At 46.4% G+C, this 19,315-nt stretch overlaps 1 protein-coding gene across 2 annotated transcripts in view; it reads left to right on the forward strand.

Annotated features, from left to right (window-relative positions):
- LOC106590864 (zinc finger protein DPF3) overlaps positions 1-3,974 on the forward strand; it is a 50,926-nt gene extending 46,952 nt beyond the window's left edge. For both annotated transcript variants that reach the window (XM_045695551.1, XM_045695552.1), the window contains 3 exons: positions 261-373; positions 1,308-1,389; positions 1,923-3,974. In XM_045695551.1, coding sequence (XP_045551507.1) covers positions 261-373; positions 1,308-1,389; positions 1,923-1,990 — 263 coding nt within the window. In that variant the 3' untranslated portion in view covers positions 1,991-3,974. The remainder of the gene's footprint in view (positions 1-260; positions 374-1,307; positions 1,390-1,922) is intronic.
- The last annotated feature ends 15,341 nt before the right edge of the window (positions 3,975-19,315 follow it).

Raw genomic sequence — 19,315 nt, forward strand, 5'->3', positions numbered from 1 at the left:
TCCCTCCCTCCCTCCCTCCCTCCCTCCCTCCCTCCCTCCCTCCCTCCCTCCCTCCCTCTCTCCTTCCTTCCCCTCCCTCCCTCCTTCCTTCCTTCCTTCCTTCCTTCCTTCCTTCCTTCCTTCCTTCCTTCCTTCCTTCCTTCCTTCCTTCCTTCCTTCCTTCCTTCCTTCCTTCCTTCCCTCCCTCCTTCCTTCCTTCCCTCCCTCCCTCCTTCCCTCCTTCCTTCTCTCCCTCCTTCCTTCCCTCCCTCCCTCCCCAGGCCACCCAACCTGTCTGCAGTTCACAGACAACATGATGACGGCAGTGAAGACCTACCAGTGGCAGTGCATTGAGTGCAAGTCCTGTAGTCTCTGCGGCACCTCCGAGAACGACGTAAGTGCGATGGATAACAGTTCCTAGACCTGTGCCTTTATTCAAAATGTGCCTACTCTGAGACTCTCTGCTCTGGGCCCAGGAGATTCCTTAAGACTGGACACTCTAGTTAGCTCCCACAACTACCTAGCCTTTAGCTCAGTGGGCTACCATTGTCTCGAGAGGCATTATGTCAGTTGACAGTGGAAGGGATTTAGCATTGTGTCAGTTGTATTATGTCTGTGATGTAGTGTTGTGTCAGTTACCACCCTGCTTCTGTTACCACCCTGCTTCTGTTACCACATTATGTCTGTTACCACCCTGCTTCTGTTACCACATTATGTCAGTTACCACCCTGCTTCTGTTACCACATTATGTCAGTTACCACCCTGCTTCTGTTACCACATTATGTCAGTTACCACCCTGCTTCTGTTACGACATTGTCTGTTACCACCCTGCTTCTGTTACCACATTATGTCAGTTACCACCCTGCGTCTGTTACCACATTATGTCAGTTACCACCCTGCTTCTGTTACCACCCTGCTTCTGTTACCACCCTGCTTCTGTTACCACCCTGCTTCTGTTACCACATTATGTCAGTTACCACATTATGTCAGTTACCACCCTGCTTCTGTTACCACATTATGTCAGTTACCACGCTGCTTCTGTTACCACCCTGCTTCTGTTACCACATTATGTCAGTTACCACCCTGCTTCTGTTACCACCCTGCTTCTGTTACCACATTATGTCAGTTACCACCCTGCTTCTGTTACCACATTGTGTCAGTTACCACCGTACTTCTGTTACCACATTGTGTCAGTTACCACCCTGCTTCTGTTACCACCCTGCTTCTGTTACCACATTGTGTCAGTTACCACCCTGTGTCAGTTACCACTGGGGGTTACCACTATCTTGAGAAGTGAGTTAACATTGTGTGTTTGTCCCTGTCTGTAGGACCAGCTGTTGTTCTGTGACGACTGTGACAGAGGATACCACATGTACTGTCTAAAGCCCCCCATGACCCAACCTCCTGAAGGTAAGACCACTGGACGGTTTAGTATACATTATAAAGACTGGTAGTAGAAGATAGTGTTAATACACAGAGTCTCTCTCTCTCTTGGCCTGATGTACATTCTCACCGGGAGACTGAGTGTGGCAGAGAGTTCCAGAACAATGTTTTTAAACGTCAAGACATTAAACAGAGGCACAGAACTTAGAACTACCAGCACATGAACAGAACGTTGCACTTCCAGTCCACAACAAGAAAATCAAGTGTTTTGACTCATCTCTCTCTCTCTCTCTCCCCTCCTCTCTCCCCCTCCTCTCTACATCTCTCTCTCTTAACCCCCTCCTCTCTACATCTCTCTCTCCGCCCCCTCACTACATCTCTCCCCCTCCTCTCTCTCCCCCCTCCCCCCTCCTCTCTCTCTCCCCCCTTCCTCTCTACATCTCCCCCTCCTCCTCTCTTCCCCCTCCTCTCTACATCTCTCTCCCCCTCTCTCCCCCTCCTCCTCTCCCTCCCCCTCCTCCTCCTCTCTCTCTCTCTCTCTCCCCCCCTCCTCTCTCTAGGGAGTTGGAGCTGTCACCTGTGTTTGGATCTGTTGAAGGACAAGGCCTCAGCCTATGAAGAGCCATAGCATCACACACACTGACACATAATGGATTTACAGGCTCAGGGCGTAACGTTCAGTCTCACCTCGTTCACTTTCTCAGTTTCTTGTGTGAGGAGAAAGTGCTACCCTCTACCTCTGAAATGGAAACACAGCCCTACAGATGCAACACTTCTACAACATGCAATCCCTATCTGCCAATCAGATCTCTACCTCACAACTCCACAACCAACCACAGACAGAACCCAACAGGCAAACAGGCAATACATTCCACCAATGATTTACCAGGTATCATGTGATGTCATAATTAAGCGACATAGGTCAGGACCACTTTCAACCAAAATGTCATGCTGTGCTATAAAACAAAATAAACAAAGAATAGTAGTTAGTTGAAATAGTCATCTTGTTCCACAGTGTTTGACACTGCTGTTGTACCATATACTCTTCTGACTGTTAGCTAACTAGAGATGTTTGTCTTAGCTGAGATCAAAAACACGTATGTGCCTGACAAGGAGAGTTTGTGTCTGTTTGACAAACATTTGATTTCGTTTCCAGTCCCGTCCTTGTTTAGATTTCACCGTGACGTTCTTTCATATTGCACCAAGACATATTAAATATTTTAAATAGCATTACTCACAGGACTTGCCAAACATCATTTTATCTAGGTGTAACACTATCCCTCTTAGGGGTCGTTGCCGCCATTTAAAAAAATATATTTTAGTTGGATCTTAGCAAGGTTTTTTTTTTTATCCCAGTTTGTGGTTACTAGGATACTAAGTACCCAATGACAACGATCTAAACAGTTAATCATTTAAAACTGTGTCGAAATGTCTGGTTGTTGTGACTGTTGCTGTGGACGGATGCTTTGTTTGAAAGAGAAAAGCGATGCAATACGGTGGCAGTCGTGCTCCACTTCAGAGTCTGCTATCTAAATCACGTTTCATGTTACCATACGAGAGGTTTTGCATGTCGTTTAATAACTTTTTGTTTTTTGTTGTTGTTGAAGATTGATGTAGGACATTGGGACGGTATAGGACTGCATCCATAGACCGTAGAGAGACATATTCACACTGGGTCACAAACATATACAAAACACATACCTCGTAGCTCTACCACCACGTTTCAGTCGGTGAATGGTACAAGGCTATCGTTCAACTGGCGTGTAGGATACCTCGCATTGTCCACGTGTAATGCGTCCGTTCTTTTTTTTTTGTACATTTGTATTTTATGTATTAGTAAATGTCAACTTGTTTTATAGGCTTCCCTTCCACTTTGTATATCATTCAAAACTTTTAATGTAAAACTCCAAATTATTATATAATGATTCTCGTTCTTCCACGTGAACATGATGCCAATAGATTGCACTGAACAAGGTCATATAGATGACATTATAGGACTGTTGGATAGATTTAAAGAACACAGGAAACGGAAACACAATCCTGAAACAGTGGTAGAAGATCTGAAATTGTTTTTTAGCGATGTTGTTTTAAAAAAAAAAAAAAAAAGAAGAAGAAAAAAATAAAGTATTTAATGTTAAAGTGAATGACGGCATCATGACTGGAAATGTCTTACAGCTATTTTCTTATTTTGTTTTTTGCGCTTTTGCGTTTGATATTGTTTCTCCTCAGACAATCATGAAGTAGACTAGATACTGCATATTGATTGAGTCCCAAAGGGCACCCTATTCCCTATATAGTGCACTACTTTTGACCAAAGTTAACAATAGTGCACTAATATAAGGAATAGGATGCAGTTTTGAGATGCAGCCATGATGTTAATTAACATCTGAATGTTTTCCTTGTTTTCACCCCCACGTGGGCTGTTTTAACAACTTCCTGTTTATATCGCCATCACACTCTTGAAAAATGTGTGTCAATATAATTTTGTTTTATATTGGAGACCATCAATTATATATGGATATTATTTTGTGTCAGTTTTGGGTACTTTGTTAAAAGTTTGTATGTTTTAGTTTTTTTTTTGTGTTGAAATAAAGATTTAGTCCTTGGTTATACTCTTGACTAATTCATTTGTTTGAGCTGGTTGGTGATATTGCTCAGAGATCTGTTTTGACATTCCTTTAGTTGAATGTGTTCTGGGATAAGAGCATCCCGCTAAAAAAAAAATGAATACAATGTAAATATCTGTAAAACCTCTCAGTGCAGGTCGAGGTCAAAACTAGGCATCTACTGGCTCCATTTTGTTGGCCTATGGTTCTCACCCTCACATGAGTGTTAGTATTTCCTTCTCTCTCTGCATATTAATACACCTATTCCTTCTCTGTGATCATTACAGACAAGGGACAGTTTGTTGTGTCGTAGTTAAACCATCCAAGGCTTTGTAACCTTGATATGGATCAGTAAGAGCTCGGGGTCATTCAGTGACCACATTTTTTTGTTGTTGCCTTCACTCACAATTACATCCTTGTTTTTCAGGCCTGACCTCTGACCTCTCTATAATGGTCCTGTGTGACCCCTGCTTTCCCTGACTAGTAGTCTTCCTGAGCATGTTGAGAACAGTGCCATTCTGTTTGTGGTATCAGGACTTCCTGAGCATGTTGAGAACAGTGCCAGTCTGTTTGTGATATCAGGACTTCCTGAGCATGTTGAGAACCTTAGTGCCAGTCTGTTTGTGGTATCAGGACTTCCTGACCATGTTGAGAACAGTGCTAGTCTGTTTGTGGTACCAGGACTTCCTGAGCATGTTGAGAACAGTGCCAGTGTGTTTGTGGTATCAGGACTTCCTGAGCATGTTGAGAACAGTGCCAGTCTGTTTGTCGTATCAGGACTTCCTGAGCATGTTGAGAACAGTGCCATTCTGTTTGTGGTACCAGGACTTCCTGAGCATGTTGAGAACAGTGCCAGTCTGTTTGTGGTACCAGGACTTCCTGAGCATGTTGAGAACAGTACCAGTCTGTTTGCGATATCAGGACTTCCTGAGCATGTTGAGGACAGTGCCATTCTGTTAGTGATATCAGCACTTCCTGAGCATGTTGAGAACAGTGCCATTCTGTTTGTGATATCAGGACTTCCTGAGCATGTTGAGAACAGTGCCAGTCTGTTTGCGATATCAGGACTTCCTGAGCATGTTGAGAACAGTGCCATTCTGTTTGTGATATCAGGACTTCCTGAGCATGTTGAGAACAGTGCCATTCTGTTTGTGATATCAGGACTTCCTGAGCATGTTGAGAACAGTGCCATTCTGTTAGTGATATCAGGACTTCCTGACCATGTTGAGAACAGTGCCATTCTGTTTGTGGTACCAGGACTTCCTGACCATGTTGAGAACAGTGCCAGTCTGTTTGAGATATCAGGACTTCCTGACCATGTTGAGAACAGTGCCAGTCTGTTTGTGGTACCAGGACTTCCTGAGCATGTTGAGAACAGTGCCAGTCTGTTTGTGATATCAGGACTTCCTGAGCATGTTGAGAACAGTGCCAGTCTGTTTGTGGTACCAGGACTTCCTGAGCATGTTGAGAACAGTGCCATTCTGTTTGTGGTACCAGGACTTCCTGAGCATGTTGAGAACAGTGCCAGTCTGTTTGCGATATCAGGACTTCCTGAGCATGTTGAGAACAGTGCCAGTCTGTTTGTGATACCAGCACTTCCTGAGCATGTTGAGAACAGTGCCAGTCTGTTTGTGGTACCAAGACTTCCTGAGCATGTTTAGAACAGTGCCAGTCTGTTTGTGGTACCAGGACTTCCTGAGAATGTTGAGAACAGTACCAGTCTGTTTGCGATATCAGGACTTCCTGAGCATGTTGAGGACAGTGCCATTCTGTTTGTGATATCAGCACTTCCTGAGCGTGTTGAGAACAGTGCCATTCTGTTTGTGGTACCAGGACTTCCTGAGCATGTTGAGAACATTGCCATTCTGTTAGTGATATCAGGACTTCCTGAGCGTTTTGAGAACAGTGCCATTCTGTTTGTGGTACCAGGACTTCCTGACCATGTTGAGAACAGTGCCATTCTGTTTGTGGTACCAGGACTTCCGGACCATGTTGAGAACAGTGCCAGTCTGTTTGCGATATCAGGACTTCCTGAGCATGTTGAGAACAGTGCCAGTCTGTTTGTGGTACCAGGACTTCCTGAGCATGTTGAGAACAGTGCCAGTCTGTTTGTGATATCAGGACTTCCTGAGCATGTTGAGAACAGTGCCAGTCTGTTTGTGGTACCAGGACTTCCTGAGCATGTTGAGAACAGTGCCAGTCTGTTTGTGGTACCAGGACTTCCTGAGCATGTTGAGAACAGTGCCATTCTGTTTGTGATACCAGGACTTCCTGAGCATGTTGAGAACAGTGCCAGTCTGTTTGTGGTACCAGGATTTCCTGAGAATGTTGAGAACAGTACCAGTCTGTTTGCGATATCAGGACTTCCTGAGCATGTTGACGACAGTGCCATTCTGTTAGTGATATCAGCACTTCCTGAGCATGTTGAGAACAGTGCCATTCTGTTTGTGATATCAGGACTTCCTGAGCATGTTGAGAACAGTGCCAGTCTGTTTGCGATATCAGGACTTCCTGAGCATGTTGAGAACAGTGCCATTCTGTTAGTATTATCAGGACTTCCTGACCATGTTGAGAACAGTGCCATTCTGTTTGTGGTACCAGGACTTCCTGACCATGTTGAGAACAGTGCCAGTCTGTTTGCGATATCAGGACTTCCTGACCATGTTGAGAACAGTGCCAGTCTTTTTGTGGTACCAGGACTTCCTGAGCATGTTGAGAACATTGCCATTCTGTTAGTGATATCAGGACTTCCTGACCATGTTGAGAACAGTGCCATTCTGTTTGTGGTACCAGGACTTCCTGACCATGTTGAGAACAGTGCCATTCTGTTTGTGGTACCAGGACTTCCTGACCATGTTGAGAACAGTGCCAGTCTGTTTGCGATATCAGGACTTCCTGACCATGTTGAGAACAGTGCCAGTCTGTTTGTGGTACCAGGACTTCCTGAGCATGTTGAGAACAGTGCCAGTCTGTTTGTGGTACCAGGACTTCCTGAGCATGTTGAGAACAGTGCCAGTCTGTTTGTGGTACCAGGACTTCCTGACCATGTTGAGAACAGTGCCAGTCTGTTTGTGATACCAGGACTTCCTGAGCATGTTGAGAACAGTGCCAGTCTGTTTGTGGTACCAGGACTTCCTGAGCATGTTGAGAACAGTGCCAGTCTCTTTGTGGTACCAGGACTTCCTGACCATGTTGAGAACAGTGCCAGTCTGTTTGTGATATCAGGACTTCCTGAGCATGTTGAGAACAGTGCCAGTCTGTTTTTGGTACCAGGACTTCCTGAGCATGTTAAGAACAGTGCCAGTCTGTTTGTGATATCATGACTTCCTGAGCATGTTGAGAACAGTGCCAGTCTGTTTGTCGTATCAGGACTTCCTGAGCATGTTGAGAACAGTGCCATTCTGTTTGTGGTACCAGGACTTCCTGAGCATGTTGAGAACAGTGCCAGTCTGTTTGTGGTATCAGGACTTCCTGAGCATGTTGAGAACAGTACCAGTCTGTTTGCGATATCAGGACTTCCTGAGCATGTTGAGGACAGTGCCATTCTGTTAGTGATATCAGCACTTCCTGAGCATGTTGAGAACAGTGCCATTCTGTTTGTGATATCAGGACTTCCTGAGCATGTTGAGAACAGTGCCAGTCTGTTTGCGATATCAGGACTTCCTGAGCATGTTGAGAACAGTGCCATTCTGTTAGTGATACCAGGACTTCCTGAGCATGTTGAGAACAGTGCCAGTCTGTTTGTGGTACCAGGACTTCCTGACCATGTTGAGAACAGTGCCAGTCTGTTTGTGGTACCAGGACTTCCTGAGCATGTTGACAACAGTGCCAGTCTGTTTGTGGTACCAGGACTTCCTGACCATGTTGAGAACAGTGCCAGTCTGTTTGTGATATCAGGACTTCCTGAGCATGTTGAGAACAGTGCCAGTCTGTTTGTGATATCAGGACTTCCTGAGCATGTTGAGAACAGTGCCAGTCTGTTTATGGTACCAGGACTTCCTGAGCATGTTGAGAACCGTGCCAGTCTGTTTGCGATATCAGCACTTCCTGACCATGTTGAGAACAGTGCCAGTCTGTTTGCGATATCAGGACTTCCTGAGCATGTTGAGAACAGTGCCATTCTGTTTGTGATACCAGGACTTCCTGAGCATGTTGAGAACAGTGCCAGTCTGTTTGTGATACCAGGACTTCCTGAGCATGTTGAGAACAGTGCCAGTCTGTTTGTGATACCAGGACTTCCTGAGCATGTTGAGAACAGTGCCATTCTGTTTGTGGTACCAGGACTTCCTGAGCATGTTGAGAACAGTGCCAGTCTGTTTGTGGTACCAGGACTTCCTGAGCATGTTGAGAACAGTGCCAGTCTGTTTGTGATATCAGGACTTCCTGAGCATGTTGAGAACAGTGCCATTCTGTTTGTGGTACCAGCACTTCCTGAGCATGTTGAGAACAGTGCCATTCTGTTTGTGGTACCAGGACTTCCTGAGCATGTTGAGAACAGTGCCAGTCTGTTTGTGATATCAGGACTTCCTGAGCATGTTGAGAACAGTGCCATTCTGTTTGTGATATCAGGACTTCCTGAGCATGTTGAGAACAGTGCCATTCTGTTTGTGGTACCAGGACTTCCTGAGCATGTTGAGAACAGTGCCAGTCTGTTTGTGGTATCAGGACTTCCTGAGCATGTTGAGAACAGTGCCAGTCTGTTTGTGATACCAGGACTTCCTGACCATGTTGAGAACAGTGCCATTCTGTTTGTGATACCAGGACTTCCTGAGCATGTTGAGAACAGTGCCAGTCTGTTTGTGATACCAGGACTTCCTGAGCATGTTGAGAACAGTGCCAGTCTGTTTGTGGTACCAGGACTTCCTGAGCATGTTGAGAACAGTGCCAGTCTGTTTGTGATATCAGGACTTCCTGAGCATGTTGAGAACAGTGCCAGTCTGTTTGTGGTACCAGGACTTCCTGAGCATGTTGAGAACAGTGCCAGTCTGTTTGTGGTATCAGGACTTCCTGAGCATGTTGAGAACAGTGCCATTCTGTTTGTGATACCAGGACTTCCTGAGCATGTTGAGAACAGTGCCAGTCTGTTTGTGGTACCAGGACTTCCTGAGCATGTTGAGAACAGTACCAGTCTGTTTGCGATATCAGGACTTCCTGAGCATGTTGAGGACAGTGCCATTCTGTTAGTGATATCAGCACTTCCTGAGCATGTTGAGAACAGTGCCATTCTGTTTGTGATATCAGGACTTCCTGAGCATGTTGAGAACAGTGCCAGTCTGTTTGCGATATCAGGACTTCCTGAGCATGTTGAGAACAGTGCCATTCTGTTAGTGATATCAGGACTTCCTGACCATGTTGAGAACAGTGCCATTCTGTTTGTGGTACCAGGACTTCCTGACCATGTTGAGAACAGTGCCAGTCTGTTTGCGATATCAGGACTTCCTGACCATGTTGAGAACAGTGCCAGTCTTTTTGTGGTACCAGGACTTCCTGAGCATGTTGAGAACATTGCCATTCTGTTAGTGATATCAGGACTTCCTGACCATGTTGAGAACAGTGCCATTCTGTTTGTGGTACCAGGACTTCCTGACCATGTTGAGAACAGTGCCATTCTGTTTGTGGTACCAGGACTTCCTGACCATGTTGAGAACAGTGCCAGTCTGTTTGCGATATCAGGACTTCCTGACCATGTTGAGAACAGTGCCAGTCTGTTTGTGGTACCAGGACTTCCTGAGCATGTTGAGAACAGTGCCAGTCTGTTTGTGGTATCAGGACTTCCTGAGCATGTTGAGAACAGTGCCAGTCTGTTTGTGGTACCAGGACTTCCTGAGCATGTTGAGAACAGTGCCAGTCTGTTTGTGGTACCAGGACTTCCTGAGCATGTTGAGAACAGTGCCAGTCTGTTTGTGGTACCAGGACTTCCTGAGCATGTTGAGAACAGTGCCAGTCTCTTTGTGGTACCAGGACTTCCTGACCATGTTGAGAACAGTGCCAGTCTGTTTGTGATATCAGGACTTCCTGAGCATGTTGAGAACAGTGCCAGTCTGTTTTTGGTACCAGGACTTCCTGAGCATGTTAAGAACAGTGCCAGTCTGTTTGTGATATCATGACTTCCTGAGCATGTTGAGAACAGTGCCAGTCTGTTAATCGTATCAGGACTTCCTGAGCATGTTGAGAACAGTGCCATTCTGTTTGTGGTACCAGGACTTCCTGAGCATGTTGAGAACAGTGCCAGTCTGTTTGTGGTATCAGGACTTCCTGAGCATGTTGAGAACAGTACCAGTCTGTTTGCGATATCAGGACTTCCTGAGCATGTTGAGGACAGTGCCATTCTGTTAGTGATATCAGCACTTCCTGAGCATGTTGAGAACAGTGCCATTCTGTTTGTGATATCAGTACTTCCTGAGCATGTTGAGAACAGTGCCAGTCTGTTTGCGATATCAGGACTTCCTGAGCATGTTGAGAACAGTGCCATTCTGTTAGTGATACCAGGACTTCCTGAGCATGTTGAGAACAGTGCCAGTCTGTTTGTGGTACCAGGACTTCCTGAGCATGTTGAGAACAGTGCCAGTCTGTTTGTGGTACCAGGACTTCCTGAGCATGTTGAGAACAGTGCCAGTCTGTTTGTGGTACCAGGACTTCCTGACCATGTTGAGAACAGTGCCAGTCTGTTTGTGGTATCAGGACTTCCTGAGCATGTTGAGAACAGTGCCAGTCTGTTTGTGGTACCAGGACTTCCTGAGCATGTTGAGAACAGTGCCAGTCTGTTTGTGGTACCAGGACTTCCTGAGCATGTTGAGAACAGTGCCAGTCTGTTTGTGGTACCAGGACTTCCTGAGCATGTTGAGAACAGTGCCAGTCTGTTTGTGATATCAGGACTTCCTGAGCATTTTGAGAACAGTGCCATTCTGTTTGTGATATCAGGACTTCCTGAGCATGTTGAGAACAGTGCCAGTCTGTTTGTGATATCAGGACTTCCTGAGCATGTTGAGAACAGTGCCAGTCTGTTTGCGATATCAGGACTTCCTGAGCATGTTGAGAACAGTGCCATTCTGTTTGTGGTACCAGGACTTCCTGAGCATGTTGAGAACAGTGCCAGTCTGTTTGTGGTATCAGGACTTCCTGAGCATGTTGAGAACAGTACCAGTCTGTTTGCGATATCAGGACTTCCTGAGCATGTTGAGGACAGTGCCATTCTGTTAGTGATATCAGCACTTCCTGAGCATGTTGAGAACAGTGCCATTCTGTTTGTGATATCAGTACTTCCTGAGCATGTTGAGAACAGTGCCAGTCTGTTTGCGATATCAGGACTTCCTGAGCATGTTGAGAACAGTGCCATTCTGTTAGTGATACCAGGACTTCCTGACCATGTTGAGAACAGTGCCATTCTGTTTGTGGTACCAGGACTTCCTGACCATGTTGAGAACAGTGCCAGTCTGTTTGCGATATCAGGACTTCCTGACCATGTTGAGAACAGTGCCAGTCTGTTTGTGGTACCAGGACTTCCTGACCATGTTGAGAACAGTGCCAGTCTGTTTGTGATATCAGGACTTCCTGAGCATGTTGAGAACAGTGCCAGTCTGTTTGTGGTACCAGGACTTCCTGAGCATGTTGAGAACAGTGCCAGTCTGTTTGTGGTACCAGGACTTCCTGAGCATGTTGAGAACAGTGCCAGTCTGTTTGTCGTATCAGGACTTCCTGAGCATGTTGAGAACAGTGCCAGTCTGTTTGCGGTACCAGGACTTCCTGAGCATGTTGAGGACAGTGCCATTCTGTTTGTGATATCAGGACTTCCTGAGCATGTTGAGAACAGTGCCATTCTGTTTGTGGTACCAGGACTTCCTGAGCATGTTGAGAACAGTGCCAGTCTGTTTGCGATATCAGGACTTCCTGAGCATGTTGAGAACAGTGCCATTCTGTTTGTGGTACCAGGACTTCCTGACCATGTTGAGAACAGTGCCAGTCTGTTTGTGATATCAGGACTTCCTGACCATGTTGAGAACAGTGCCAGTCTGTTTGTGGTACCAGGACTTCCTGAGCATGTTGAGAACAGTGCCAGTCTGTTTGTGATATCAGGACTTCCTGAGCATGTTGAGAACAGTGCCATTCTGTTTGTGGTATCAGGACTTCCTGAGCATGTTGAGAACAGTGCCATTCTGTTTGTGGTACCAGGACTTCCTGAGCATGTTGAGAACAGTGCCAGTCTGTTTGCGATATCAGGACTTCCTGAGCATGTTGAGAACAGTGCCATTCTGTTTGTGGTACCAGGACTTCCTGACCATGTTGAGAACAGTGCCAGTCTGTTTGTGATATCAGGACTTCCTGAGCATGTTGAGAACAGTGCCAGTCTGTTTGTGATATCAGGACTTCCTGAGCATGTTGAGAACAGTGCCATTCTGTTTGTGGTACCAGGACTTCCTGAGCATGTTGAGAACAGTGCCAGTCTGTTTGTGGTATCAGGACTTCCTGAGCATGTTGAGAACAGTACCAGTCTGTTTGCGATATCAGGACTTCCTGAGCATGTTGAGGACAGTGCCATTCTGTTTGTGATATCAGCACTTCCTGAGCATGTTGAGAACAGTGCCATTCTGTTTGTGATATCAGTACTTCCTGAGCATGTTGAGAACAGTGCCAGTCTGTTTGCGATATCAGGACTTCCTGAGCATGTTGAGAACAGTGCCATTCTGTTTGTGGTACCAGGACTTCCTGACCATGTTGAGAACAGTGCCAGTCTGTTTGTGGTACCAGGACTTCCTGACCATGTTGAGAACAGTGCCAGTCTGTTTGTGATATCAGGACTTCCTGAGCATGTTGAGAACAGTGCCAGTCTGTTTGTGGTACCAGGACTTCCTGACCATGTTGAGAACAGTGCCAGTCTGTTTGTGATATCAGGACTTCCTGAGCATGTTGAGAACAGTGCCAGTCTGTTTGTGATACCAGGACTTCCTGAGCATGTTGAGAACAGTGCCAGTCTGTTTGTGGTACCAGGACTTCCTGAGCATGTTGAGAACAGTGCCAGTCTGTTTGTGGTACCAGGACTTCCTGAGCATGTTGAGAACAGTGCCAGTCTGTTTGTGATATCAGGACTTCCTGAGCATTTTGAGGACAGTGCCATTCTGTTAGTGATATCAGCACTTCCTGAGCATGTTGAGAACAGTGCCATTCTGTTTGTGATACCAGGACTTCCTGAGCATGTTGAGAACAGTGCCAGTCTGTTTGCGATATCAGGACTTCCTGAGCATGTTGAGAACAGTGCCATTCTGTTTGTGGTACCAGGACTTCCTGACCATGTTGAGAACAGTGCCAGTCTGTTTGCGATATCAGGACTTCCTGAGCATGTTGAGAACAGTGCCAGTCTGTTTGTGGTACCAGGACTTCCTGAGCATGTTGAGAACAGTGCCAGTCTGTTTGTGATATCAGGACTTCCTGAGCATGTTGAGAACAGTGCCAGTCTGTTTGTCGTATCAGGACTTCCTGAGCATGTTGAGAACAGTGCCATTCTGTTTGTGGTATCAGGACTTCCTGAGCATGTTGAGAACAGTGCCAGTCTGTTTGCGATATCAGGACTTCCTGAGCATGTTGAGGACAGTGCCATTCTGTTAGTGATATCAGCACTTCCTGAGCATGTTGAGAACAGTGCCAGTCTGTTTGTGGTATCAGGACTTCCTGAGCATGTTTAGAACAGTGCCAGTCTGTTTGTGGTACCAGGACTTCCTGAGAATGTTGAGAACAGTACCAGTCTGTTTGCGATATCAGGACTTCCTGAGCATGTTGAGGACAGTGCCATTCTGTTTGTGATATCAGCACTTCCTGAGCGTGTTGAGAACAGTGCCATTCTGTTTGTGATATCAGGACTTCCTGAGCATGTTGAGAACAGTGCCAGTCTGTTTGCGATATCAGGACTTCCTGAGCGTTTTGAGAACAGTGCCATTCTGTTAGTGATATCAGGACTTCCTGACCATGTTGAGAACAGTGCCATTCTGTTTGTGGTACCAGGACTTCCTGACCATGTTGAGAACAGTGCCAGTCTGTTTGCGATATCAGGACTTCCTGAGCATGTTGAGAACAGTGCCAGTCTGTTTGTGGTACCAGGACTTCCTGAGCATGTTGAGAACAGTGCCAGTCTGTTTGTGGTATCAGGACTTCCTGAGCATGTTGAGAACAGTGCCAGTCTGTTTGTGGTACCAGGACTTCCTGAGCATGTTGAGAACAGTGCCAGTCTGTTTGTGGTACCAGGACTTCCTGAGCATGTTGAGAACAGTGCCAGTCTGTTTGCGATATCAGGACTTCCTGAGCATGTTGAGAACAGTGCCAGTCTGTTTGTGGTACCAGGACTTCCTGAGCATGTTGAGAACAGTGCCAGTCTGTTTGTGATATCAGGACTTCCTGAGCATGTTCAGAACAGTGCCAGTCTGTTTGTGATATCAGGACTTCCTGAGCATGTTGAGAACAGTGCCAGTCTGTTTGTGCTATCCGGACTTCCTGAGAATGTTGAGAACCGTACAGTCTGTTTGCGATATCAGGACTTCCTGAGCATGTTGAGGACAGTGCCATTCTGTTAGTTATATCAGCACTTCCTGAGCATGTTGAGAACAGTGCCATTCTGTTTGTGATATCAGGACTTCCTGAGCATGTTGAGAACAGTGCCATTCTGTTTGCGATATCAGGACTTCCTGAGCATGTTGAGAACAGTGCCAGTCTGTTTGTGATATCAGGACTTCCTGAGCATGTTGAGAACAGTGCCAGTCTGTTTGTGGTATCAGGACTTCCTGAGCATGTTGAGAACAGTGCCATTCTGTTTGTGGTACCAGGACTTCCTGACCATGTTGAGAACAGTGCCAGTCTGTTTGCGATATCAGGACTTCCTGAGCATGTTGAGAACAGTGCCAGTCTGTTTGTGGTACCAGGACTTCCTGAGCATGTTGAGAACAGTGCCAGTCTGTTTGTGGTACCAGGACTTCCTGAGCATGTTGAGAACAGTGCCAGTCTGTTTGTGGTACCAGGACTTCCTGAGCATGTTGAGAACAGTGCCAGTCTGTTTGTGGTACCAGGACTTCCTGAGCATGTTGAGAACAGTGCCAGTCTGTTTGTGGTACCAGGACTTCCTGAGCATGTTGAGAACAGTGCCAGTCTGTTTGTGGTACCAGGACTTCCTGAGCATGTTGAGAACAGTGCCATTCTGTTTGTGGTACCAGGACTTCCTGAGCATGTTGAGAACAGTGCCAGTCTGTTTATGATATCAGGACTTCCTTTGCATGTTGAGAACAGTGCCAGTCTGTTTGTGATATCAGGACTTCCTGAGCATGTTGAGAACAGTGCCAGTCTGTTTGTGGTATCAGGACTTCCTGAGCATGTTGAGAACCGTACAGTCTGTTTGCGATATCAGGACTTCCTGAGCATGTTGAGGACAGTGCCATTCTGTTTGTGATATCAGGACTTCCTGAGCATGTTGAGAACCGTGCCATTCTGTTTGTGGTATCAGGACTTCCTGAGCATGTTGAGAACAGTGCCATTCTGTTTGTGATATCAGGACTTCCTGACCATGTTGAGAACAGTGCCATTCTGTTTGTGGTACCAGGACTTCCTGACCATGTTGAGAACAGTGCCAGTCTGTTTGCGCTATCAGGACTTCCTGAGCATGTTGAGAACAGTGCCAGTCTGTTTGTGGTACCAGGACTTCCTGAGCATGTTGAGAACAGTGCCAGTCTGTTTGTGGTACCAGGACTTCCTGAGCATGTTGAGAACAGTGCCAGTCTGTTTGTGGTACCAGGACTTCCTGAGCATGTTGAGAACAGTGCCAGTCTGTTTGTGGTACCAGGACTTCCTGAGCATGTTGAGAACAGTGCCAGTCTGTTTATGGTACCAGGACTTCCTGAGCATGTTGAGAACAGTGCCAGTCTGTTTGCGATATCAGGACTTCCTGAGCATGTTGAGAACAGTGCCAGTCTGTTTGTGGTACCAGGACTTCCTGAGCATGTTGAGAAAAGTGCCAGTCTGTTTGTGGTACCAGGACTTGCTGAGCATGTTGAGAACAGTGCCAGTCTGTTTGTGGTACCAGGACTTCCTGAGCATGTTGAGATCAGTGCCAGTCTGTTTGTGATATCAGGACTTCCTGTGCATGTTGAGAACAGTGCCATTCTGTTTGCGATATCAGGACTTCCTGAGCATGTTGAGAACAGTGCCAGTCTGTTTGTGATATCAGGACTTCCTGAGCATGTTGAGAACAGTGCCAGTCTGTTTGTGATATCAGGACTTCCTGAGCATGTTGAGAACAGTGCCATTCTGTTTGTGATATCAGGACTTCCTGAGCATGTTGAGAACAGTGCCAGTCTGTTTGTGGTATCAGGACTTCCTGAGAATGTTGAGAACAGTACCAGTCTGTTTGCGATATCAGGACTTCCTGAGCATGTTGAGGACTGTGCCATTCTGTTAGTGATATCAGCACTTCCTGAGCATGTTGAGAACAGTGCCATTCTGTTTGTGATATCAGGACTTCCTGAGCATGTTGAGAACAGTGCCAGTCTGTTTGCGATATCAGGACTTCCTGAGCATGTTGAGAACAGTGCCATTCTGTTTGTGATATCAGGACTTCCTGAGCATGTTGAGAACAGTGCCAGTCTGTTTGTGGTACCAGGACTTCCTGAGCATGTTGAGAACAGTGCCAGTCTGTTTGTGGTACCAGGACTTCCTGAGCATGTTGAGAACAGTGCCAGTCTGTTTGTGATATCAGGACTTCCTGAGCATGTTGAGAACAGTGCCAGTCTGTTTGTGGTACCAGGACTTCCTGAGCATGTTGAGAACAGTGCCAGTCTGTTTGTGATATCAGGACTTCCTGAGCATGTTGAGAACAGTGCCAGTCTGTTTGTGATATCAGGACTTCCTGAGCATGTTGAGAACAGTGCCAGTCTGTTTGTGGTATCAGGACTTCCTGAGCATGTTGAGAACAGTGCCAGTCTGTTTGCGATATCAGGACTTCCTGAGCATGTTGAGGACAGTGCCATTCTGTTAGTTATATCAGCACTTCCTGAGCATGTTGAGAACAGTGCCATTCTGTTTGTGATATCAGGACTTCCTGAGCATGTTGAGAACCGTGCCAGTCTGTTTGCGATATCAGGACTTCCTGAGCATGTTGAGAACAGTGCCATTCTGTTTGTGATATCAGGACTTCCTGACCATGTTGAGAACAGTGCCATTCTGTTTGTGGTACCAGGACTTCCTGACCATGTTGAGAACAGTGCCAGTCTGTTTGCGATATCAGGACTTCCTGAGCATGTTGAGAACAGTGCCAGTCTGTTTGTGGTACCAGGACTTCCTGAGCATGTTGAGAACAGTGCCAGTCTGTTTGTGGTATCAGGACTTCCTGAGCATGTTGAGAACAGTGCCAGTCTGTTTGTGGTACCAGGACTTCCTGAGCATGTTGAGAACAGTGCCAGTCTGTTTATGGTACCAGGACTTCCTGAGCATGTTGAGAACAGTGCCAGTCTGTTTGCGATATCAGGACTTCCTGTGCATGTTGAGAACAGTGCCAGTCTGTTTGTGGTACCAGGACTTCCTGAGCATGTTGAGAAAAGTGCCAGTCTGTTTGTGGTACCAGGACTTGCTGAGCATGTTGAGAACAGTGCCAGTCTGTTTGTGGTACCAGGACTTCCTGAGCATGTTGAGAACAGTGCCAGTCTGTTTGTGATATCAGGACTTCCTGTGCATGTTGAGAACAGTGCCATTCTGTTTGCGATATCAGGACTTCCTGAGCATGTTGAGAACAGTGCCAGTCTGTTTGTGATATCAGGACTTCCTGAGCATGTTGAGAACAGTGCCAGTCTGTTTGTGATATCAGGACTTCCTGAGCATGTTGAGAACAGTGCCATTCTGTTTTGGTACCAGGACTTCCTGACCATGTTGAGAACAGTGCCAGTCTGTTTGCGATATCAGGACTTCCTGAGCATGTTGAGAACAGTGCCAGTCTGTTTGTGGTACCAGGACTTCCTGAGCATGTTGAGAACAGTGCCAGTCTGTTTGTGGTATCAGGACTTCCTGAGCATGTTGAGAACAGTGCCAGTCTGTTTGTGGTACCAGGACTTCCTGAGCATGTTGAGAACAGTGCCAGTCTGTTTGTGGTACCAGGACTTCCTGAGCATGTTGAGAACAGTGCCAGTCTGTTTGTGGTACCAGGACTTCCTGAGCATGTTGAGAACAGTGCCAGTCTGTTTGTGGTACCAGGACTTCCTGAGCATGTTGAGAACAGTGCCAGTCTGTTTGCGATATCAGGACTTCCTGAGCATGTTGAGAACAGTGCCATTCTGTTTGTGGTACCAGGACTTCCTGAGCATGTTGAGAACAGTGCCAGTCTGTTTATGATATCAGGACTTCCTTTGCATGTTGAGAACAGTGCCAGTCTGTTTGTGATATCAGGACTTCCTGAGCATGTTGAGAACAGTGCCAGTCTGTTTGTGCTATCCGGACTTCCTGAGAATGTTGAGAACCGTACAGTCTGTTTGCGATATCAGGACTTCCTGAGCATGTTGAGGACAGTGCCATTCTGTTAGTGATATCAGGACTTCCTGAGCATGTTGAGAACCGTGCCAGTCTGTTTGCGATATCAGGACTTCCTGAGCATGTTGATAACAGTGCCATTCTGTTAGTGATATCAGGACTTCCTGACCATGTTGAGAACAGTGCCATTCTGTTTGTGGTACCAGGACTTCCTGACCATGTTGAGAACAGTGCCAGTCTGTTTGCGCTATCAGGACTTCCTGAGCATGTTGAGAACAGTGCCAGTCTGTTTGTGGTACCAGGACTTCCTGAGCATGTTGAGAACAGTGCAAGTCTGTTTGTGGTACCAGGACTTCCTGAGCATGTTGAGAACAGTGCCAGTCTGTTTGTGGTACCAGGACTTCCTGAGCATGTTGAGAACAGTGCCAGTCTGTTTGTGGTACCAGGACTTCCTGAGCATGTTGAGAACAGTGCCAGTCTGTTTATGGTACCAGGACTTCCTGAGCATGTTGAGAACAGTGCCAGTCTGTTTGTGATATCAGGACTTCCTGAGCATGTTGAGAACAGTGCCAGTCTGTTTGTGGTACCAGGACTTCCTGAGCATGTTGAGAACAGTGCCAGTCTGTTTGTGGTACCAGGACTTCCTGAGCATGTTGAGAACAGTGCCAGTCTGTTTGTGGTACCAGGACTTCCTGAGCATGTTGAGAACAGTGCCAGTCTGTTTGTGATATCAGGACTTCCTGTGCATGTTGAGAACAGTGCCATTCTGTTTGCGATATCAGGACTTCCTGAGCATGTTGAGAACAGTGCCAGTCTGTTTGTGATATCAGGACTTCCTGAGCATGTTGAGAACAGTGCCA

Source organism: Salmo salar, chromosome ssa15 (genome assembly GCF_905237065.1).
Source record: "Salmo salar chromosome ssa15, Ssal_v3.1, whole genome shotgun sequence".
NCBI classification, from domain to species: domain Eukaryota; kingdom Metazoa; phylum Chordata; class Actinopteri; order Salmoniformes; family Salmonidae; genus Salmo; species Salmo salar.